The 26,143-nt window shown below is 36.5% G+C and overlaps 1 protein-coding gene across 2 annotated transcripts in view; it reads right to left on the reverse strand.

The window, feature by feature from the left end:
• Positions 1–271: 271 nt before the first annotated feature.
• RIC8B (RIC8 guanine nucleotide exchange factor B) overlaps positions 272–26,143 on the reverse strand; it is a 39,282-nt gene continuing 13,410 nt past the window's right edge. For both annotated transcript variants that reach the window (XM_085321705.1, XM_085321704.1), the window contains exons 3-10: positions 22,768–23,376; positions 19,702–19,796; positions 14,808–14,961; positions 14,371–14,466; positions 11,684–11,828; positions 11,374–11,518; positions 9,092–9,211; positions 272–1,373 (exon numbers count right to left, since the gene is read on the reverse strand). In XM_085321705.1, coding sequence (XP_085177831.1) covers positions 1,262–1,373; positions 9,092–9,211; positions 11,374–11,518; positions 11,684–11,828; positions 14,371–14,466; positions 14,808–14,961; positions 19,702–19,796; positions 22,768–23,376 — 1,476 coding nt within the window. In that variant the 3' untranslated portion in view covers positions 272–1,261. The remainder of the gene's footprint in view (positions 1,374–9,091; positions 9,212–11,373; positions 11,519–11,683; positions 11,829–14,370; positions 14,467–14,807; positions 14,962–19,701; positions 19,797–22,767; positions 23,377–26,143) is intronic.

Consider the following 26,143-nt stretch of genomic DNA (forward strand, 5'->3'; position numbering starts at 1 on the left):
AAATTTCTCACATGGGAAGAAGTAACATGATTTCATATCAAGTCCTTTCTTTACAAGGTCTTTCAACACTAACTTCCTTAGTTCGAAGAACCAGAGTCAAGTGAAGAAAACAAACTAGAAAGCATTCACCAACTTCTGAAACGTGCACAAGATTGGGATGTGTACGTTTCTTGAGCAACAGAAGGAATTACAAACTGGAACATAAACCACCCTTCATGTATTTTGTGCCAAGAGAAATACAAAGAGAAAGAAACCAGGCAGGCAAAAAGGCAACAGTGCAGCACGCCTAAAACTTTAATCTTTGTTTTTAAATAGTACAGAGCTCTAGAGACTGAAAGTGACTTCCACCTTCCTCTATCCCATCACTCCGGAAGTTCACCCTAAAAGAAACAATTTCTTTGTTGATTGGTTTTACTTCTCTTCAAGTGAGGCACATCCATCAATCCCCCAAAGTAGGCCCCAATTCAGTAAAACACTTGCACATGCATTTCCTTTCAGTCCACTTGTATTCATAGCAACATTTAAGTGTATATACTTGAATATTGTTTTGAATAGGGAAGTTTTTACTTAACCAAAGGTATAAGAGGGACTATATTTGTGTGGTCTTAACATGGGAAAGGGGGAACCCACAACACACATCATCTTATTCCTGTTTCAAAGGTAGTTTTAGCAGCAACCAGTAACTGACACAGTGGTAAAATCCTGAGAGAGGCAGCTTAACCACAGAAGTGACTAATAGGAAGAAATCCAAAGACATTTAAAAGTTATAGTTGTGAAACCACCAAATGCCTTTTAAAGTAGCTTCCCAGGGTCAGTCAGATGTTCAGGTTTAAATATCCTCTACTCCTAAAGAAGGAAGTTGGCTTAATTGCATTACTTCGAATCATAGAAAGAGAAAACTAGCAGGACATAAAAAAAACAATATAGGGAAAGCCTACACAGTTCATAAAACAGGATTCTGGAAAATTTAAATGTTTACATTTTATTTTACATTGTAGGTTTCCACTTTCTATCGATTTGAAATACATTTAGTTTTAAATTAATCAATTGATCATAAACTAATAAACTCATGTGTTCTTTAAACAGACATAATAAAAATGCAGACATTACAACACATGATCCATCCTTTAAATATCCCAGTAAAGTGATGCTGTTAAAGCGATGCTGGCTAATGCAAGGGTAAAATGTTCGGATAAAGGATGTCATAGTTCTAAGGAAAGATGTGGATTAAAGGAGAACTGGGAGTGAAGCAGGTGATGCTTTAGTCTGAATCTGAACTGTCTTGCTTGTTGGTATGGTACTGGCTGACTGTTTCTTCCAAAGGAGTCATTGTACCGTCCGGTCGCACTCCCATTGGTTTTATAAACTCATCTCTGTAAGAGATGTAAAAACAATGTATATTAGTATATGCACACACATCTCTTCACATGAATATAATACAATCACATACAGTATATGCTTTAATAGATAATGAACCTTTAAAAGGAAATAATTTCTGCTAAAGCTCTCTATTTCGCAGAAAGAGGAACAGAAATCCTTCCAAAGTAAGTGGGAGGGGAAGAGGAGGACAGAAAGACTTCATTCACGTAGGCCAAACCTACTTAGCCATTTAAAAATACCATGAAAAGTCAGTGCCTAATAGGCTCAAGACACGGAGCAGGTTCACCGTTTTAAATACACAAACTAGCTTTTCTTCTGAGAGTTCACTAACAAACATTTCTTCTGAAAGTWTCATCCGCCATTCTGGCTAATATACACGCACACAAAATAACTTATTTGATATATTTATCAAATTTATCTTCATATTTATCTTGTCCACAGTAATAATCATTACCACGAGAACACATTCTGCCCACACCACTTCTAAGCATGTGTAAGTACTTGTTGATCCATTTTTAAAAAAAGCTGACCGATTCTAATACTATTGCTTTTGTTTGTGGCAGTTTAATTACAGGATTGACAGCCATTTTAATCTCCTCAAAGCTCCAAAGGCCTCTCAACAGCTAATCCAATTATATCTACTCCACAAGCTACAGCCTCATCTAAGAGATGATTAATTATTGATTAAGCCAATCAAAAAGTATTAGCAAAGATTTATTTAATCCTTACTTTTTATCATCTAATTTATACGTGGATTATAGCAAAAGCTGGAAGGGCAGAGATAACATTCTGATTTTCTGCTGAAAAAAATGGAAAATACCTTTGAATATTCAGGAGTCACCTTAAATAAAGTAGGAGAGGCTTGATGCCAATTTACCCGATGCTTGAAAGGCAGCCCACTAACACTGTGCCCATTTGCCCTCCTGCTCCCCCCCTGCAGAGCCACAGACAGTAAAATTCCATCACCCAGGGGGGAAACAAAGGCATTTCACCAGTTTTCTGCCTGGTCTGCACTACTACCTCAGCTGGGGAGACGGGGCGGGGGGGCAGGGAGTACACAGTTAGCAATCTTTCCTTAACACAACAGGAACAGCAAGAAAGGTAATACCTGAATTACATGGCATGCACAAGCCAGATGTTGTAGAGTCAACCAACAATTAAAAAAAGTTTCTAAAAGTCCTTTTTTTGGAAAATTCTGGTCTCTCTCAACAAGAAAAATTCACTTATTGTCACACAGACGTGGCAATTAAATACTATGGCTGCAAGGAACTGTAAAAGTTTTCTATTAGCAAAGATCTTTTTTATAGGAAGAAATACTTCACACTAGATGCCTTTTTAGCTTAACTTAAAACACCATAATACATGACTGGAAAGCTGTAATCAGTCTTGCAATAGTTCTTTGCTGCTGTTGACAGTTCACAGTGCACTCGGGTTCAAGTCTCAGAATACAAGTCATCTTTCTATTATACTTATTTTTGGAGGAGAATAACCTTGAGAATAAGCCCTTGCTCATGTTTTTAAAGTCCTAAAAGTACAAAAATACCCGCAAGGCAAGAACAAAATCACCTTTGCTTTATATCTAAGCTGAGAAGATCCTAGACTTTTGTTTTTAAAAAAGGCAACACATGCTCTTAGTTTGCAACATTTAACATCACAGTCAGAAGTCATGGAATCACCTCATTTACTAGCCCTCTAAAATTCATCATTTATAATAATGGCRAGTAAAGGATAAAGAAATAGTTAAAGAGAAAGGAAAGAGAAACAGAAGAAAATAATGAACCAACTGAAATATTCCATTCCCTTACAGAGGGACACAAACAGGGGCTAGATAGAAACAACTTGGAGATACGGACTAGTTTTGCACGACCCAATAGTAACCATGATGCAATTCCTTGATACAGGACTGATAACCTAAGGAAAAGCTGGAGAGCAAGCACGTACACAGAACATACAGAGCAAAGATGAGAATATACTTCACTGTTTTTAAATGCATGACTTCTCTCCTGTCTGTGAATTTTTACTGTGTGTTTTTTTGCTGTCAAGCTAGCTTTACAGCTCAACCTTCAAAGCAGAATGGAACTTAAGGACACTGGGTTGCAAGTAGGGAGGTAACCTTCCAAACTGCAGAAAAAAATGCACATTGTCTCACCTCCCAACCCCTTTCCCCCATAAGGATGCTTACAGATAGAACTTCTTGAGAAGCTCCCATTTACAGCCATCTCATCATCATTTACCCATTACAGAGAAATAGCTGTTTTTCTGCAATTCCCCTTTCACATTTCAATTTTATACTCCTGCTACACACATTCCAGAACTTAATACAAACTCTTTCTCTCTACAAATAAGTCATCTGCAGAATCACTGAACACTAGATATAGTAAATAAGACATATCCACATGCATATGTCTAGTTTGGGTGGAGGGCTCTGAAAAATACACTGAATTTTGCAGAGTTAACTCAGAAGTCTGAGTCACTAAAGTGCACTTGTATAGTCTCTCATGATTCTCAAAAGTCTATGTTTCTCAGCTCACTGTAAACCATTTTAAAGTATACCATTGTGGACTGTGCTATATTGCATTTGAGTTTCATTCCCAATGCATTTCTTCCTCCCTAGGCTTTAACTGTGAGCTAGGCTGAGCTCACATTTCACTAAATAACAAGGATGCTTATCAATTACTTTTCTGTTCTGGTGTGCACTTCTTGTTTTGCAGGCTCTTGAACAGGATGAAGGATGGTTGTTTTAAGGTTGCTTTTCTTTCTCTATATTCAGAGGCAGACCTCCATACATACTTCCTCAGACAGATGCTACCTTGTAAAACTGAACTGCATGAACACAGAAATATGCTATGCCACAAAAAGGACAGGTATAGATTAATTGCTCCAAGAGGACACAGGCTTCCACCTATTTTTTTTCTAACCATAATCTAGTCCTAAGATCATGTAAAACATACAGCATCCTTTCATTGGTGAGGACTTGACTGCAAGTTGTGAACACAGCTCAAGCACACTCATGTATTTCAAAGAGGAAAAATACAGAGGCAAACAAATGGATGAAACAAAAAATCTGTGCTGTTACAAAGGTAACGTCAGAAGTCTGGAAAAAGAAAGCCCATATAACTGGTAAATAAAAGAATTTTAGGTAGAATGGCAAGAGGCATCACTCGGCCAACTTCAGCTTCGTACTATACAAGAGCAGACTCTTAGCTGGTATCGACTGCCTCAGCTCTGTCAACCCCAGCAAGTAGCCCACTTAGCACTGGTTGTTTAGAGACCTCAACTGAGCTTTGTCAACTTGGGCTAGCTCAGGATGGGCTTTTTGTTTAAGATGAGCTACAAAGTGGCATGGGAATCAGAAACYGGCACATACACCTTCAGACGACATTTCACTATTCTGAAACTGTTTCTTTATACAACTTATAGCACAGAAGAGATTACTTCACCCCAGTAGGTGGCAGTGTGAATTCATTTGTATCCGTTAAGATGTAAATAGACAAATGTGCATATTTATACACATTTGAACATCCTTATGTGACCTCCAATACAGTCAAATATTTCTTTTTGCAACACTCATTTTCCTAATGCAAACAAAGCATTCAAGCATACCTAGAGACCCACCATAATTAAATAGTTGGTAAAATATATTCTCTTCTTCTACTTGTGTATCTCCCAAGAGTCCCTTCAAATATATCTATACAAGTTTTAGCTTCCTGCTTGCCATTTAGCTTGATAACGAATCAAAAAATCATTCCCTTCTTTTGAAGGGTACCTCTTTCTTGTCTGCTCTGTGTACTACAAGGCAGTATTGACACATGGAATTAATGACAGCGTCTGTAATGAAACAGCCATCATGCAAACACCAGTCTGTTCCTTTGATAAAATGGCATGTTAGGGACCTATTCACCTCCTTATAATTGAGTACTACATAATAGTTCCAATCCTTTCATGCAACATTATTTTCTTCTATGATTAGAAAAGGGAAAGAAAAAAAAATCTATGTAGCATTGCCTTCTTCATTCACCCTATGATTAATTTTGTTTTTAATGAGTATGCCTGCTTATTTAGGCAGGTTCTCTAACATACTTGTTTTGTTGACTTCTGTTCAATGTACAACAAAACCCAAGCTGTGATAATTGGAGACCATTTCATCAGCAAAAGCATTCCTGCTATTAATACAAGGTTGGCTTGGAAAAAGCACCCTGACATCTTAAATTAGTCAATTAATATACAATTCTACTTATGATTTATAGTAGGAAAAATGTTAGCATATTTTTTCAGACATTTTAATTAACACAAAGTATTTTCAATAATGTATGATATAAACAGAATATCATACAATGATTTAATTCAGCTAATTTTGGTACTTTGTAAAACTGAAAAGTTGAGTTTTATTTTTTTTTGTAGATTTGAAGAGTTTTTCAAAGTTCAAGGAGGTGCCTCGCATACAGAGGATACTGATTTACAGCCAGCCAAAAATTTTTAATACCCTTATTACAGACAACGCCTATAGAGTTACCTCAAGGCCACATTCAGACATCCAACAACTTACCTAAACAACATTTACATCTTCCAGGAACTGTGGTAATCAAGATTTTCACCTTCATTTATTTATAACCTATGGAATTGTAGTGCTTTCAATCAAGCTAAATTTGAGCAAAAGATTCATTTCTATAAAACTTTTTTAAACCCCAAATCTATGTCAAAATATCAGGGATGGGGAAGTGACTCACAAACAAATTTTCAGCTTTTCTTGATGCCTAACCACAAAACAAAACTGGTTTGTTTTTATTTAACCTTGTTGAGGTTCAAATACTTCATGAACAGGCCCAAATACTAACAGGCTAACAGAACAGAGAAACCTGGGAAATAGAATCCAAAAAACCTAAAAGCACAGCTCAACTTCACACCACCTCAAAGCAGTTTCAGTTGTTCAGTACCAATGCTGAAAGTTAGAGAAATGCAAAGAGCAAAAAACTACTGACATCTTATGGAACACAGTAAAAAAAAAGCACTTTATTAGGGTTTCAACAAACATGTATAAAAGGGTACAGCTTAACTGCACAGTCTACATAAATAGTTAGCAGCCATTAATGAACGGCTATGACTTTTCATTAAAGTGATGCTGTTCTGCAAATTCATTTTCCAAGGAGTTCAACCTGTCATCAGGTAATTTTTGAAAACAGAAAGCCAGTCAATCACAAATCTAGAGCAACCTAGTGACAGACTGGCCCAATTACTCTTTTCAGCCAGGAAAGGAAGCGAGTTTGTTAGCCCTTCAGTTTTGTTTTCATACCTTTTTATAACATAAAGGCACACTAGCTCTTTATGGCTTAGTTTCTATTACTGGGACAATAACAACTGTACTAAGCAAACCAGATGTGCTGTTATGACACAAGTCCATTCCAATCTCTTGTTCAAGTTACACAGATCTTGATCTGTGTAGACATAGACATATAGATCTATTCAAGATGAGAAGGAACTATTACTACTCTGTCCCTGTCAAACTTCCTCCCCTTTTATAAGCAAAGCACTRCCCCACACTGAAACTGCTCTGTTCACGGTATGTCGCTTCCAATGGCAACAACAAAGAACAGCAGAATTTGCAAGTCGGCCACCTGCAATCTGACTCAAAGCCAGATTCAATACCAAGAATCAACAGAAGTCTCCTATCCAAGTAACTTCCTATTTAAGTCTGTAAGTTAAAAAACAAGGAGGAAAGTGTATTCCATTGGTAGCTTAACTCCACAAAAACTCCTTGCACTAAAGGGCTCAAGCTCAAGGCAGAAATGTTCAATTCTAAAAAAGCAGAGACCTGCTACTATTAACATATTACTAACACTATTCTCACCTACAAGACTAGTAGCTTCCCATTTTATTTARCATCTGTACAAAACCTATAATCGCACTCAATTACACTCATCAAAAACACCCTACAGCCTCCTGAAAACAAGTCTTTTTTTTCTTTTCAAATTTCAGTAAACAAAAAAGGTGGGGAGAACAGTCCACTGATTTTATGCATATTATCACAGAACCTAAAGGGGTCAAATCATCAATCAAAACTGCCCCATAGTAATCACTACAGCAGAAAAGAACAACACTACAACAAAGACAACCCCAGTCCTGCAGAGTTTAAAGTCTAAGTACTGTAGAAAAAACTGCAAGTGGATATAGCTGAAAGAGAAAGCCTAAGTGATGCTACTGGCCAAGAGGATAAGTAAAAATACAGGACACCAGCTGCTTAGTTATTGTCAGTTTGTAAGCAGGCAACACAGCAAGTGTCCTCAAACCTCCAAACTGAAAACTATAGTTTTATGCTACAGCAATGCCATTTGGATTTTTTCCTCTAACAGCTATACTGATAGCAACTTTTCTTCAGTCTTAGTTTGTCTCTAGTCTCAAACTTCAGTCTTAAAATTGTAGACCATTTTGTCATTTCATTATTATACCCCTGAAGCTCAGCATCTTAACTCTCTAGCCTACCCAGCAACCATTCTATTTTACACAGTAGTTCAATTAAGACTGCATGTGTATTCTATTTTCTTTATTAAGATGACTATATACTCCTTTTTCATGCAAGAAGTGAAAAATAAGTATGTAATCACTACACTGGCAGTCTTCTGAGATCCCTCCTTTTCTTTCACTCCTGATGTAATTTAAGCTTTACCAGCTAATATCAAACCCAGATTCACCCGTATCTTTTGCTGAATTCTTAAACCTTTTAATAGAGTTGTAAAAACACTTAGTTTGCTGAATTTGTATCACAAGTTCTTACTGTTTGAATATGCACTGACTCTTGCAGGCACAAATGTGTTTTGAGCCTCAATGTCTTTACAATTTTGAAGAATGATCCACTTACATATTTATCTAGGCTAAATTCCTATAACTTAGGTCACTGATGAATAAGCATTATATTAAGTGTTCCTCAAGAATGTTACACTTTGCTTAAATAGAAACCAGCTTACCACCAATCACTCCAACATGTTTACAACTAATGGAGCAGAAAAATCTGTAAATTCTAAGCATATTGAGTCAAAACAACAAAGAGCTAAAATCACTACTATGGCCCTGCTACCTTTTTTGTATGTAGAAAATTGCCAATTTAAACAATTTTCTCTATAAGTAACTTACAGTTTCATGTCACATTAAGTACCATTTTCTTTTATGGTATCACCTTATTCATATTTGAAAAAAAAAGATAAAAGTCACGTTTGTAATCCAGTCCACATTTATTCTAATACTACTACAATAATTTTTACTTGATAGTCCCCTTTAATTGCTTTAAAATGTAGCTTATTGCTTCTGTTGACAACTACATTCATACTATACCTGTTCTTCAGATATGCAACAGACATAAGTTGTTATCATCAGATGACTCCTCACTGACTTAGGGGAAATGAGTACACTTGCGTTGGGCTTGGATTTTGTCCAGTACTTTAAAAGGAGAAACTCTTGTCATTATCAGTCACAGCCTATCCACTTAGGAGGGCATCTCCTCGTTTTTAGGCTGCCCAATTCTCTCCAAAAGAGATTTCCTATAAAGTCCTGTTAAATGTCTCTGTTTCCTTTGAAGTGCTAAACATTTTTCTCTGCAGTGAAAGCAGCCCTAATCTTGAAAAGAAGTTGATTACAATATTATTTTTGATACTAGGTGTTAGTAAAAAACAGATACTCAAGATCTAAGMTGCCTCCCTCAAGAGCAGCTATAATACAATACCTGGAAAGTTTATCAAACATGTTGACAAGTTTCATAGCTTCATATTCTTTTTGTTCTTCTGTCATTTCATCCATAGGATTGGGCATCGGTTCTTCTAAGTGACCAGTGATAAGGTTAATGCTGGATGAAGGAAAACACTATAGTTTATATTCATATATAAACATATATGCATTACTTATCTTCTCAGACAGAAACCATCAAAACTAATGCTATGAGAACAGCATGTGAAGTTTTTACCATAAATAGCCAATCTGCATACAGTTTACATCCACTTTGTAGTCTATTCCTGTGATTCATTGCATTAACTTCTAGTTAGCTAATCAGAAATGCATGTTCCACTAATACTTGCTGTAACCTGTTACAACCCTCACACAAATAGCTTGAAATGATGTAAAGAGAGATAGGGAACAGAATGACAAATAAGCGTTTGCAACTAATTTTCTACAGGCTTAATTTTAAACATACAGATCAGTTTCAGTAAGATTTTCTCATTTACAAGAAAATGTTGAAGTAGATTATCATTCCCCTCTCAGAATCATTTTTGCTCAATTCAGACTATGGTTAAATTGCAAATTTACAGTTCCAGTTGTTTTAACTGTTAAAACAAGTCAATTTGATACAAAAGTGGTAAGCAACAGAAGCAGAGAGGCAATTTTAAGAAACACTTTCAGTGAAAGTTATCTTTTCAAACAGTGTAATCAAACACTTAAAGTTAGCAAGAGAGAAAAATGAAACCCATGAAGTGACTGGTATTTATCTGGGATGTTCCATTTAAGTGTCACCTTTTAATTAAATAAATGTCATAGTTTTATTTATATGTACTTAACTAGATATATGAAAGAAGTGCAAAGATAAAATAGCATGGAAAAATTCCTGAAGTGCACAGATATAAGAAACCTCCTGTCTTTCAATTCTTTTTTTAACATAGAAGTAATGTTCCTATAACTTTTTGTAGATTTAATCTTGTCTTCCATTCATGTTGCTTAACAAGAATCATTCAGCAGGCCTCAAAACCTCCCTATCATACACTTATTCATATCTATAAAGTCAGAAAAATAACAACACTCTTCACGTGCCCACTATCAGCAACCTCAGAACATACTTAAAATGGTGCCCAATCACAGATCTAACATAACTTAGACTGAAACCTCCAATTCCAAATTAATTATAGCTAATCTAAATTAAAGGAGAGAGCTTCTATAGGACTGCTGAATCCTTCAAAGAAATGTATCAGATTTCTGAGGTATGACTTCTACAGAAGTTATTTTGCTCTTCCCATATTTACCCATGCACCTTAGTTAATTCTTTGGGAAAATCTGAGTAACAAGCAAGTTGACTGACTGAAGCCAGACCTACTGGTTTGTTCCTTCTTACAATCCCCCTTAAAAAATTAAGTCACATTTGCCACGTTTATTTTCTTTGCTATGGAGAGATACTCCATGAACATTAGAAGGCAGCTTCATATGCGTTCCTTCAAAATCAGGGGAAAATGGCATTTTGATAGCTTTTTTTGCTATCAAATTTTTCTAAGCGTGTTCAGTTTGTCCAAGTCTATTTTYACATTCAAATTTTAAATAGTTTTTCAGACTCACAGCCAGTAAAGAAAAGGTGCAGTCCAAGAACTCCCTCAAACTCCCTTACAGTCAAAACAATGCAAATTCCTTTAGCTTTTTTGCTTGGACTTGCTCCTTTCTCTGACCTACCTATATCTCAGCTATTTAATGACTGTATATACACTGCAGGCTTCTTGCTTTTGCTGAACCTTTGAGAAAGGTTGTCTTCAGTCTTTACGTCTTCTAGTAAGCTGTTCTTCAAAACCTTTTCGGTCTGCTTTGTTACTGTCTTCCATTGTTATCTCTGATACATTCTTTACTCTCATTTGAAAAATTCCAGCTTTGTACAATTCTTTAAGTATCATTTAAACAAATAATACACATACACTCTGAACCTGTAATTTCTTTAAACTGTTCCTAGGCCACCTGCAAACACTTTGCATTTTGGCTCCTTATTTCCCTTTGATAAGCATTTCATCTTTATATAGTTCCCTCTACTGGAATTGATCATTAGCATAGTGGATTTTGGACAGGAGCCACCTAAGTATGTTATAGTCTCTATTAGAGGCTGGCTCCTCAGTAATTACACCATGAGGTCAGTGGGAGACAGTAGTTCCTATAAGCACACATAATCCCAAAACTAATATCTTTGGAAAAGGCAAAACAAAAAAGCTATGTCAGAACTCCTGAACAGCAGTGGGAAATGTAGAATTGAAAACAATACTGCACTTGGGCTTTGCAGATTTGTATTCTTCAGTATCTGTGTCTTCATCATCTGAGTACCAATGATCTCCTCTTCCTCCTGCTAACAGGCCCCTTGCTGCCAGCAATCCTGCCGCATTACCATAGCCTGTATATTTTAACAAGGTGTCGACTGCAAAGAGACAGAAAATATATTCAGCTAGAATTTAGTTGAGCTACAAAACAGCATTATATAGCAACATGGCATAGCRTTAAGAGAATCGAGTGTTACAGCAAGTGTTTAATATACTAACTACAGCAAGACCTTACATAAAAGGGAAAGAAAAGTCATTTATACCTCTCTCTTTACAAAGAACAAAAAGAAATTCTGCTGCAATTTGCTTTACTCCAAGGTCAACATGTGTCATAAGGCGAACAAGCTTGTTCCTCACTGTTGTGCCAACTTCCGGGCGATTTGATACATCTCTTAGTGGAGGCAACACCTAGGAGCATAAAAAAGGGGAAAGGAGGATGGAATACAAGGAAGTATCTATCAAATCCTTGCAGAAACTAACAGTCAGCAGAGCAGGAAAGTATTGTAAGCTCTGCGCCTTCAAGAAAAGGAACAAAACTAATGCCGTTCTGCTTATAGGCACTAGCAATGATTCTTCCTTCATAACACATTTGGGTCTTCCGGTCTGCCATCCTTGGCAGAAGAGAACTCAGTCCCAGATATACATTTAAACACCTAATAGTTGTCTGGGTTTTTTTTAAAGCAGAAACACATGTCCCAAAATAGTAGGTTAACAGGCAACAGTACCTTATACAAATAACCGCTTCAATTTTGCTCAGATTGTAGCCAAAAAACATTAAAAATAAATAGGTCAAGGAAACTTACTGCATTAACATGATGGGTAATTTATACAGGATACTAAACACACTTAGTCAAAAAGAAGGAAAATAAGTTACATTGCAAGTTCTACTGCCATAAATTTCAAAAATTGACTATATGTATGTAAGAAATGTGTCTTTCTACCTGAAAACATTCCTTTAAAAGCTGAAGGTAAGTTTCAAAAAAACGTTTTGGAGAAAACAGTTTAACATCCTCAAACACACTGTTTATGATACTCTCTCATTAAATAAATACTGTTAACTCAAACACTCAAGAAAATTAGGAGGTGCCTGAAATATGGCTGTTTTTGCAACCTAAATTCAGCCTCCTTGTGTATATGCATTTTCACTCAAAACTACATTTATTTATTTATTTTTTCTTATATGCACAGGATTGTATGATCTGCAGACAAACCTGGGCAGTACAGTGAAATATTTAATGGTCTTGAACACTCCTGTAAGAAGTACAGTGTTATTCAGTGTTTTACTACCAAATAAAACCAAGCTTTCTACTGATTGTCATTAGAAACTGTAGGTCCCTTGTCTTCTAGGTATTTAATGTAAAAACTCATCTTCTGTGTAAAATTACCACACAACTACTAATGAAACTGGAATCAGTAGGAACTGATCCTTAAATGAATGCTATGTATCGACTACTTTGAAAAATCAGGCCCTGTGTTTTTCAAAATTAATGTTTAAAAAAACAGCAAAAATCTTTTACTTTGTCTCTGGTTACTTTCCCCCACAGGGATAGTACCAAAACTGTCATTTTCAAAGAGCACTGTAAAAATGAATTAATGTTTCTGGAATACTCTAACACTGATACAGTCATGAGAGCCGTAGGACAGTCCATGAAAAAATTAATCATTCTGTCTTCAGAGCAGAATTTGAACAGTGCACAGTAAATAAAGCCTGAGGCCAACACTTAACAATGAGAATAATTCAAAGTATCAAACATCCAGTCATGCAGTTAGCCACAGCATCCATCTATTCTGCGTACTATGCGAGGCAGTGGTAAGAGACTACATGCAACTGCATCCKGATGTCTAGACACCAATATGCAGTTAAAAAACAAGCAAACGATTTCATTTTGTAAGTTCTGAATGTTTGGCTCTACAACTCGATTTTTTTTATTTAACAAATCAGAAGAGTCTTCTTGGAAAAGAATTATTGCAAACAAGGAAATAAACACCAAGAACAATCTTCCTGAAAAAAAAAAACATACATCCTCAAAGTCACTTTTCTGGTATTTATGACAGAGGAGAAGCATATATGCAGAATATTTTCTCTTCTATTTTAGATTTCACTTATGAATTCAGGCACAGCTTGCATTCAAAGACGCAACCCTGAGAACCACTGCAGTTTATAGGAAAAAAAACACCTCTCAGCTAGTTTCAACGACTATTTCTCCCTTGCTTGGCTTTTAACTTCTCCGCACTTTACTCCAGAGAAAACAAACAGAAAAACCCACCTCCACCGATGCACACCACCCATCACCAAGACATAAAGATGGTCCAGATCAATAACCATGGAATGGAAATCTTTTTTTTCCCCTGTAGAGAGCCTACCCAGGGTGTGCACTGTATTTAACAACTTTTTTAAATGTGCCTCTGTTCAAGAATAAGTTTTACTCTGACAGAACAGCTGATACACACTGGAACGCGAGTTTCAATTCCAATGATTCATGCCTGCTGAGGCTCAAGCAGAAGCCCCTAAAAGTACAATAGCCTCACTGGCTATCATACAGCTTTGCTGTTTCATTAAATGCACTGGAGATTTTTTTGATACGCTAGACAGTAGGGGGGCAGGCCTCACTGGGCTCTTCGACACTCACTGCACGATCCAAAGTGACCATATAAAACAGCTTTATTTTACTCCTGTTTTACTATTTAATAGCTCTACAGTATGTACCACGGAAGTTAGTCCAAAATATTATACACTTACATGACTCTGAAAATGAATAGCCAATAGTTGTCAGAGATATTTAAAAAAGAAAAAGAAAAAAAAACACACCGAAGAGAACTTTGTGGGAAATGCACTATGAAACTATCCATAATTTAAAAGCATCAGTGTCTTTCACTGAAGTACAAGCCTCAAATTTTGTTAATAGGATTGCAAACAGATTTCTATGAGTTTCATGAATATTTTACATACCTGAGCTTTGATAAACTTCCTGATATTCCTGTGAGTTCGGCAACACCCAGTTAATAAACTGAGAACTGGAGTCAAACCTTCTCTGTAGCTGCTTCCCTAAAATCAAAACAAATATAAGTAAAATACTCTTAAGAGCAAATTTCTTATTTTAAATCTTACAGGCCTTTCAATGAAATCCTATGTGAGAGCCAAAATACAAACACCAAACAGATGACGGACCAAATGTTCACCAACTTACACATAAGCCAGCAGCACTTCAGACATTTATAGGCAACTATTTGTTCCCAATTTTGAAAGCGTTTCATAGCATAGAACCAAGCATGGACATCCAAATTTTCTATTAAATATTTTCTGAAGGGTTTATAAATAATTTAACACACGCACTTTTGTTCTAATGAAAGGAGGCCTCTTTTGTCAAGAATCTTTAAAGCCCATACCTTGTCTATTCTCTTTTCCATAAAATCCAGTAAAATTTGAATTGCTCTCATATTCATACCATTGTATTTTATATCTGTTTCTTCTTGACATGATGGACTAATAAGAACATCCAAGCAAGAAACTGGAACATTGCTTAAAAGGTTGATTGCATTGCTGAAACAGATTTTAAAAATTCATTATTCATTTGTAATACAGAATTAAAMCTGGTACAATTCACCATAAAGCATCTGTACAACTGCAATTAAAAAGAGGCACAGCAACTTAACCAATGTTTTATTTTCTGTTCTCTAAGTTTTAAAGAGGGTGGCATGCTTTATCACCCAAATGCTGACTCTTAGAATGAGCAAGGTAAAAGAGAAAAAAGCTGCAAAAGCTCTTTACTCCAGTGGCACGCTATTACTTCCAGCCCCTGCAGTATCCTATCCCACAGACAAGGGCGCAGCTACGAGCACTGTGTTAAAGCAGCTGATCTTGCAGGACAGCAGGGGGAACTCTCACATTGACTTGCAGCAGACAAGAGATCTTTCCTCTTCCTTGGAACTTAAGCAGTTTACAATGCACCCACATTACTACAATTACCATGACAAAATATACCGTGGAAAATATTTCTTCCTCAAAACAATGAGGTCTGGGAATGTCTCAGGTCCCCCAAATACTCGCACTCCTGCTTAACATATACAGCAGAGAAAATACTGAACGCATCTAATAAATAAAAAAGATCCAGGTTTTATTTACCAAGCACTATCTTTCAGTAACTGCATTCCACAAAGCACTCACTGACAGGATGCAATACTCTAAAATCAAGTGGCAATTTATTCCATAAACAGTCCTGCTAACATCCAGCAAAACAGAGTTCAAGGTTCTGTTCAGCATGAAAAAGGAGTGCTTCTCAAATATCCATTAAGTGATGTAAATTAAACCATAGGGTTCCTCCCTCCTCTTTTATTTAACTTACTTTGCAAAGTTCTCTTGTACAATACAAAACCTTTGAGTTTGCTATCTATCCTGATGTTATTACTGACTTGCATTTGCACTCTTCCCATGTACGATGCTAATTTACACAGAGGCTGGAAAAATCAGACTTCTGTCCTTATTACTTGTTGATGACCCACCAAAACTATAAGCAGATGTGTTTAGAAATAATACAGAACTATGTTGGCTTACACATATGATACCCCAAAGCTATCAACAAAACCACGAGCACTAGTGTTTCAAGGACTGACAAAATGTTCCAAGAACAGAGGCAACTTTTCAGATTTCACTTAACATTTTAAYATTTACTTTGATTTAGTGTTTACTCAGGTTTTATGTTACTGCATACAGCTCTAACAAAGATTTAGTACACCAGAAAACAAATTGAGACATTCAAATGTAATAGAGCACATTTACAACAAATGTGCTGTTTTAGTATCATCAAATTGGATGATTTTTTCACATGATGTCATCTTTCTTTTGTTCTTTTAGCAATTAAAATTCAGTCAACTTTTGCYTCTTGGAAGGATTGTTTTCTTTGTTTTATTTCTCATTCCAATTTAATATACTTTTTATATCAAACAAGCTATCCACTCTCTAATAATTCAGGAATAGCAAGAAACAAGACTTGAGTGAAATTCAACAAATATTYGGTGGCTTCAGGCCTTTCATCAAAAGTTCCCTTTTTACTAGTTTCTTATTAAACAACCAAGTTCCCAAACACCTACAAAATTAATTTTCTGGATCACTGTGTCTGAGCTATTCTTTTCAATAAATGAAGCCCGGCTTTCTGATCTTTGTCACTTCACTGACAGTTTTATTTGTGGTAGAGGAGTGTATGAAATTCTCCAGCTACCAGGAAGTCAGTGACTATGCACAGATCTGCACAATAGTGTTTGCATTCCTACTCCAGGGGGTAGAAATACTGCGTATATTACTCTCCCCTTTTCGGCTTCCTAGAGATCATTAATCACTCGGACATGACATCCACCCACTCATGCTCCCAGCCCCCTCCTGATATGCAAATTCAGAAGCAAAGGACTATTTAGAGCTGCTGAATGCCTTGATTAAAACCTTGTTAGCGGGCAAAAATGGCACTCGCTCTAATATGTGGTGCTTTAAGCTGTTCACGTTCAAACGTGAAGTAATGCAATGACAGAACCACAGTTATGACAATACAGGTATAAATTAGCTATTTTCTTTAGGTAGTTTCTGCTTGTCTGTTAGAAATAAAAGTCAAACTGACAATCAAGGCTCGTATCCAATACCTGATGCTTGTACAAAATAAATCCTCGTCTTAAACATTCAGAGCCCAAGCATTCCATACAAAAGACTAACAGGCTGTCCAAACCCTTCATTTAAGTATCTTAAATTCCACAGATTTACAAACTTACAGAAGTGTACGTGATCATCAACTGTAGGAAACATACTTACGCCACCCTGATGCTTTACAAAGTTTACCCCGTATTAAAGTCTGCCTATATTTTACTCTATTTTTATTTTAATAAATGCCTTACTGATGGACTCCAGGTGGATTGCACACTGAGAAGTTGAGCTCTGCTCTCTCTGACTCGCACCTCATCTCTAGCAATAAGGGTTCAGAGTTTAGCATACTTAACAGTCCAGCTGATGACACAGTCTCATTTCATAGCTATGCTAGCTATGGACTGCTAACACAAATTTACTCATTTATTATTGAAACTCTGATCTGGAATGAAATATGTGGTTGACTTACTACATCAGGAGAGTAAAGTGAGCTATCCATGTCCCCTGAGGATTACAAGGAGAATTAGTCTGGACTACAACTTTTTTATTCCAGAACTGCCTTGTGATGAACAATACTGGCAGAAAAGTACGTTAAATTATTATTATTATTTACATCTATTCCACATACGGAATTAGATAGGGTTTCTGTGGAAGACACAGCACACTATCATTTAATTGACAATATGACCTTTTACGTGTCTCTGGTTTTGCAGACAAGCTGAAATATTTGAATTGCAAAAAATAAAAGCCTAGGAAGAGATCTAACGGGTTAAAAATCCTGCATAAGTCATAGATCAATATCAAATATTAGAGGCAGCTGAGTTACACTTGCATTTTTCCTTCTACTAATCTGAGCTAAAGAAACTAACTGGAGCACCTCACAGAGAGAGTAAGTGGCTTTCCTAGTGTAAGAGAAAGATTGATGTAGTTCTGCACTGAGTTCAACAGAGTAGAGCAGGCAACTGAAAGGACTCAAGGCAGTGATACTCAGCCTCATTTTCCTTCTCCTTGTTCTCCCTTTCTCCAACATGAGAGACACTCCTTGCCCTGATTTAATACCTCCGGAAGGACAGATGGTCCACGCGGACAGCAAGCCTACACAATATTTTCCTTTTAACTGACAGAAATTACACTAATATTACATTTGCTCCCTAGCTGCCTACTTCTAGCTACAAAGCCCTTTTTGGTCCTTGTCTGTAAGTGTCTGTAAAAGCTAGAAGCAAAAGCACTAACATAACATGCATCCTTTCACAGTAGCTCAAGATAAATTTTCAGCGGTGATATATTTTACAGAGTAATTATAGTAGTCCCATATTCCCAGACAAGGAAGCAAAGCACATTTTCATTGGAAGAACACTAGCTGTACAGTAACTCACCGTAATATCAGACAGCTTTGCTGACTATGTACAGGCTTAAATGCAAAAGGTCTATCTTTATCTTCTTGCAGTTATGGAACTTGTCCAAATCTGTTCAATATTCCCAGCTGTGGGGAAATTGTTCTCAACAAGCCCTCCCTTAAGARAAGATAAGAGACACCTACCAAAAGCAGCAGCAAAGAAGAAACACTGACTGCCTTTAGGACATGCTCATCACTATTTTTATTCATGGCAACTACTGCAGTGATACCCTAAATTATTTCAAACTGGTCTGTACCAACTGAGGAGAGGTCTGAGGTAGGATCTGAGCACTCAGCTACTAAGCCTGATGATCGCTGAGAGCCCTTCAAGATTTTAATAAAGTTCACTGAAAATTTTCAAGACTGTTGAGTGTGAAAAGCTATATCCTTCTTCCAGATCAGAAGATCTTTAAAAGATCTTGCACTTAGATATACATGTTTTGACAAAGAAAATAGTCACACTGATTTTCATTGCCAAGAGATAACATGACTTATCCGTTGGGCTTTTGGGCACCTGACCTATTCAGAAAAATAAAAATAACAATAACATCAGAGAACGCTAGTAATTTTGAACAGGGGAAAACTACTACTTCACTAAAAAACACTGCATTTTGGTTGTTTTATACTTGCAGCCAATAATTCACACAGTCAGATGCAGGACTAAGAGGAAAAAAAGGGCATATACCTAAAACTAAACTCCAAGATGTTTCACTCACCTTTAGGTGCCTTAAAAACATACACACAGACCCTGCCCACACACCAGAGAAGTGATTTTTGTAGGCTGTTCTGGATCTCGGCTGCCCTAAAAAAGCACTAGAACTACTAGAAATAAAGTATCAACCCGTTACTTCCACCTCAATGCATCAGAGTTGCAGAAATAGCATATAAAAACTTCAAAACATAGCTTTTCCATAAACATCTACGCAACACAACAATAGTTGCATTCTACTTTAATTTGCACTACCGCTAGGACTTCCATAAATAATTTCATTCTCAATTACACAAGAAAGATTTCAGCAAAGTCAACTTCATTATTGTTGATTAAAAATAACAACCTTACCAGCCACTTCCTCTTTGGAATAGGGGACATGTTTAAATAGCATTTCAGGCAAAGAGTTTTCACTGAACAGATTGGTAAGATTTTAAACAAGTTTAACAGAATTATAATTTTCACTGCTTCTCTGATTTCCTCTTTAGACACCAGTCAGAATATTTTTTAATAACCTTTCAAAATAGATTGGTTCTGCAATTCTACCAACCTGTGTAATTCTTCAGTTTTGTCTTCAGTAGGGCCGTTGGTTAATAAGCAGTGGCGGAGGATGGCAGCCATGTAACGAAATTGATGAGATTCATTCTATATAAATATAAATTATGAAGATATTTTTTCATTTTGAAGATTGCAAGTGAGGGTTTCAGGTCACTAGAATAATAAAAATTAAAGATGGAAAATACCTATTAGATCGTAACATCCATCCCTATCAATAAAAGGACTGTACCTTAGAGTTCACTGAATGTTTGGTGCAATGTAGCTTTGCTATGATGGCCTTTTAACATTCTTGGGGATTTCTTTCCCATCAAATGAGCTTCCTCTATCAAGAAATCCACTGGGATATCCAGGCTAGTTACAATCAATTGCTCAATTCCATACCACTATTCTTAATTACACCACTACTATCTTCCTTCTTGAGTTTATATGCAGCCCTCTCCTCATCAACTTAGATTCCATATGTTCATTTTCTTTGCCTCATTCCTATCTAGTTCTTTTGCTGCCAACAGTCTCATTTCCTCCACCTGATCTGTTTCTTTTTCTAATTCACTTGCTCCTTTTCCCTTGACACTTTTTCTCCATTTACTTATAAACAACTCTACTCTCATCAACCTTATTTCCCCTACTTTTACACCTTACAAGCAATTCTTTCTACCAATTTCCCAAACAGCAGCCACACAAAGTATAAAATAATGCAACTATTTAACTGTGCATAGCATTGTCCTGTTCCTTTTTTATGAGCTCTTCTTGGCATCTCACATACGCTCCTGTGTGTTTGTCCTAGTACAATGCACCTAATGTATCACTGTATCATCAATGTCCAAATCACCCAGCTGTGCCACCTGCAGCTTGTCTGGCTTTGCTACTTTGGTTTTACCTCCAGTCATTAAATACTGGTGTTTCAAATTATTCTTTTCCCCATAGAATGACCCTCATTTTGTTTTCTACCTACACGCTTAACCTCTCTGGGTCTCCTTTTATTTTCCATCCCCTTTAAAGTTTGCAATATCTTCAAATTCTGTATCTTCAACATACTTCACTAACATGTTGTTTACTCTTCTTGCAAATCATTAAGATTTCCACAGGGATACTTGCTAAGCAGAACGTCACTGAACATCTCCTTAATGGTTTAAAACTAACAAAGAGTTCCTTAATGTATTGKTTTTTTTTTCCTTTAGGAATTTTAACTATAAAGGCTTCATCTCAAAACAGAAAACAAGCTTCTCCAGCCTCAGAACACCTTAAACACTCATCTAACTTAAATARAAATAAAAAAGGTTACTAATACCATAATTTCATCAAATCTGAGGCAAATGTCTCTGATAACTACTTGTTTGGGTTCTTTGGGGAGGAAGTTCTGTGGGACAAAATCGCCCTTATTCCAGAGGGAACTGCCAAATGAAGTCTCATTAGGTACCTCCACAACAACCATGTGACATATTCCATCCTTCTTTCTGAAGTAAATTGAACTTAAAAAATACTGGGGATCTTGAGAGATCAAAAGAGTRTAACAAGTTCAAGACAGACTCAGATTCTTTTCAGAGTGCTTTTCAAAAGGTGAACATTTAACACAGCTTTATTTTCCAGCTTAATACCTGAATTTATTTCCTTCACACAGAAGTATTTAATTACAGGTACTTCTTTCAAAGCTCTTAAATGGCAGGCATTCATACAGTTGTACTATATAATTGATTGGGGTATTTTTTCTTATCTCAAATGCAATCATTTGCCTATGCAAAGAACAACATCTTCCTTTGGGAATGTTAAAGATATTTTTAATATAGGTCTAGGCTAGAAAGACAAATAAGAGAAAAGCCCCTCAGTTTCTTCATATTTCCCTGAAATTTCAAATACTGGCTATTCTGGTTTCTCCCACACTACCTTACCCTGGGTATTTCACTTCTTATTCAGAGTGCTCCTGGGACACTTTTAGCAAAGAACAAATTTCAAACTCTTTTCGAGCTTCACATTCCTTATTGAAGCTCACGCAATGCATGATTTATATCTTATTTGCTGTTCAGTCCAATGCACTAAGCAGAACAATTATTTGTCCATTTTAGCTACTGTAAACTTCTACATAGTTTTATATACTGGATCATGATTACAATGTCCATTGAAAAGGTAACACCACGCTTTCAGAGACAATATTATGTGCACTAAGAAAGATGCTATTACTCCATTTTTATTACTGCATTGGAGACTTAGGTTATTAAAGATAAAGGCTATCAGTATTGTTTCTGCTTCTAAACCTGTAGGGATACACTACATAGCAAGCACATTTGTCTGGGTGCGGGAGGGAAAATAGATATTATATCATGAACAAAAATGAGTAAACCTTATTTATAAATGCTAACTATGAAAGTGTATTTAGTGGTTGAACTCAATGTCAACTTAAAAGATCAAGTTTAAATCCAAACCTGAGACTGGAAGGATGGGAGAAAAAGACATTAAAATAATACCCCTACTATTTCTTCACCCAGAGTTATTTATTATCAAATATTTGAGGTGATGTGCTTATAATAAAGCCCAGAAAAGGTAAAAGAAGCATGGGAGACCACTTAGCTCTAATCGTTATTGTACTGCAATAGTCAATCTTCAGAGATGTAGCCATCTGAGACACACACATTAACAAGTTTTTCCTAGCCAGCTAATTATTAGCAAATAGCGTTCACAGATAAATGTATTTATTTCTTTTTCCCCAAGCAGTAACATGATAAAAACCTATTTTGGCACTGAAAGTAATGAGCACTTCTTGAAAGCCCACCATCATTCACACATAACCAGAATTCAGACACAATGTTTTTCAGATAGATTTTACACACATAGRGAAACTGACTATGATGTTAATACAAGATTTCAAGACTATCTCAGTTGCTGTTCTGAAAATCCCAATCTATCTTCTGTCAAAATTATAGAAACAAAAAAGATCCAATGATTAAAAACCTTGCCCCTTGCTCTGGGTCTTGGACAACCACCACCTCCTCTGTATCTACATGGTGGTTATGGTTCTCGCAGACTAAACAAATTCAATCTAGAAAATATTTCAACTAAACCTTACCTCGCTGTGGACATTCCAACTGTCAAGCGTTACATTAAAAAGAGCCTTTAGTGCCTCAATGGCACAATCTGTCTCCTGCAAAGATAAAGGAGGTCTGTCATGGTCTTCAGCTGCTTTATATTCTTCTGTCCATCTTACACTCAGGGAGCTTTCCAAAGCCTGAATCAAGACTTGCACCCCGTGCAGTTCCTGACGCAACTGTGATCTAATATCTGTGTGCAGAAGTGACAACAGGAAGAGAAGACGCAAATCAAAGCATTTAATGTCATCAACAAACTGTTGGTCCTTGCATTTTTTCAGAAGATTGCAGAGCATAGCTGCAAGATTCAGTTCCAAACTGAGCTTCTGTGCAACGGCACTATTAAAAATTATATTACAAAGGCATTTTAAAGCTTCTACTATAACAGGATATTCAGACACCCTTTCCAAAGAATCTTCCATAGTGTCCAGCTTTGCTAGCCTTATAAGGATCTGCATGTTCTTCTTTGTGGTTACAGGCGCTAAAACCTTCTTGTCCCTGGAAAGAATCCGCAGGGCCTCCAGGCAGGCAACTTGACATGAAGTTTTTGTGTCTTTTTCAAGGATGCTTAAAATTTCCTCACATAGTCTCTATGCAAACAGAAACAAAAACAGAAATAGTTTCATCAAAATTTCGGTGTCAACAGAAAGCTACTCTTGCTAAGCTTTAGTATAACTAATGACTTCTCAGATAACTTTGAGAAACTAGGTTTTCTATATTAGCTTTTTGGAATATAAACTATTATAAAAGATGTCCAAAGACCATCAAAAGGATACTTCTTTATGGGTATATTCCAAATACATCATCATTGGCAAAAGCAATAAGCCAAAATGGCAGTACATATCCCACCCATTGCTGCCTGTTACAAAGTTTTCTCAGYATCAGAGCTAAGAACTTGAGGAGTGAGAGTAGCAGGGCCAGAGAGAACAGAAAGGTTTTTAAATATATCAAAGTAGAATAGTGTCATTTACCTATAAAATCATAAGCTGAAGTTGTTTCAGTCAAGAGACCGCCAGAAATCAGATCAAAAAAGCAACTGCTAAGTGTACCTGTATTAGCAGCTATCATTTGTGTTGCTACTTCAACCTGATATACAGACTTCTCCCACATTAAGTATGATTCTCAAAAGCAAAAATCTCTGACTGATACAGGAAGTCTGGCAGAAGTCAGAAACATAATTCAGTTTCTTTGCAAGTATTAGGCTGTACCACTACTAAATCAGTAAAATTGATGCCTTGTCAACACAGTGTGCTCTTGAATCGAGAGCTCTTAACAAGTACCTTGCACCAATGTGGCTGTTTATGTCAAACATTAGTCATACAAACATAGCATAAGAAAATACAACACTCAGAATAATATCTTAATTACACAACAGAAACAGTACTATTGATTTGAATTATCTTTTCTAAAACAGAAACAGACTATCACGTGATCAGCTAAGAAGGAGAAAAGAAAGGACAGAAGAGGTTGCTTGATGCAGCAGGATTCCATAGGGCTTTTATTGCCATAAGCTCATGGTAACAGCGTTACTCACAGGTACCAGAGCCACAAGTATATTTATGAAAAATTTCCCAGATAAGCAGGAATAAAAACTTTATTGTACATTATCAGGCAGAGATACTCCCCTTCTCACTCTCCACCTTTGTCTTGACCATTGACCTAAGTAAGTTACTAAGGAAACACAGTAGCAGCTGATTTGTTTTGCCCCTGTGCAGATGTCAGCTTAGGACTTCAAACTTCTATCATAGTCTCAGGCAGTATACATGAATAAGTAAATGATTTGAAAAGTAAAGGAATACTAGGACAGGACAAAAAATAGCACTTATGGAATGGTCTGTGGGATTGCATTTTTCAGTACTGAAAGAGAGAACAGACAGCAGCCCATTAGCCTGACCCAAAGTTCAAAATGAAAGTTCCACTTGGGATACCCAAGCAAATTGTGTTACAACTGAAGACAAAGTTTAAAAAATAGTTATGTCTAAAGCAAATCCAGAACAAGACACTCCAGCATATGGGGATAAAAAAAATGCAGGTTTTAAGAATGTTTAAAAGACAACCTGTAAACAAGTCAGACAGTAAGAACTCACAACACAGTTTCTAGTGTGCTTGTGCCGGGGTGAAGCCTGCCCAAAAGCACTGTCCAAATAACCAAGATTATGTGACTATGACTCCACAGCTGTGACAAGAGGAATCCAGTATGAGTTAGAAAACAAGGACTGAGCTCCACATCTTACTCTCACATGAGCAATGACAAAGAGCTATTAGCATATTCCATTAAAGGTATTGCTACAGTATAGAAAAACATTTGATCAACTGAGCTTGCACTTAACTATTTAACACGTGAATTTCACGGACAATACCTGGAAAAAGATACTTCAGTATGGAATTTTCACAGTGCTTCAGCACTAACCTGGCTCTACCCCACAGAGGTATGCAAGCCTCTGATTTTAGCATAATGTGTTACACTTGCACTAGATGTTTTCAGGGTGACATCTTAACTGTTTTTAAAAACACCAGGAAACAAGGAACTGCCAGTCTAGAGTCATAGTCAAATTACATGGCCACAGCTCAGACTTCTGACAAGAACATTATTTATATTTTTAAAAAAGTCTTTACACAATTTTCTTTGCAATCTGAAGCAACAGCTGGGAGATCTGCTAGATTTTCGTAAATAATGGAACCAAATGGACAATTTGAAGAACTACAGATAGGAAAAAGCCATTTTCTCCTGTTGAAGCAGACTTCTATTAGACTATTAGAARTTCTAATAGTCTATTAGAACTTCTATTAGAAGTTACAGTCTTTTCTATTGATAATAGGCACTTTAAGGTGGTCCATGATAATTTACCAAAATTCAACAGCTGGTTCCCAGACTGGACTCTCACACTCTACAGAAACTGTGTAGCAGCACTATATTAACAATGAAGGAAGTTACTAACTCTGCCCAAACCAAGACTTTGAATGAACATTTCAAAGACACACTGGATCAGACAGACTCCCTCATCAGTAAATAAATGCAAAATAAAAACCTATCCAACTTTTTATTAACAGTGCTTTTGTAAGATCCCTGAATATTTCTTTGCAGACAGACGATCAYCTCATAACTAACCTGATCCAATCAATATCCATTGAAATTAAGGGAAATTTCCCTAATTTTGTTAACAACAGAGTCTACAGACACATTACATCTGGTACTTTGGTCTGTAGTCTCAGTCAGACAAAAACCTGAACATTCACTTGACTACAGAGAAACCAATCTCCCCAAAATTCATGCCCCCCACTCCCAGTTGCATCTACTTGCTGCTATRGAATTGTCATTGCAAAATGTCAACTGCACCGTGGGGGAGATTCCAAAGG

Source organism: Rhea americana, unplaced genomic scaffold, assembly GCF_003343005.1.
Source record: "Rhea americana isolate MKP2758 unplaced genomic scaffold, rheAme1 scaffold_70, whole genome shotgun sequence".
Classification (NCBI taxonomy): Eukaryota; Metazoa; Chordata; class Aves; order Rheiformes; family Rheidae; genus Rhea; species Rhea americana.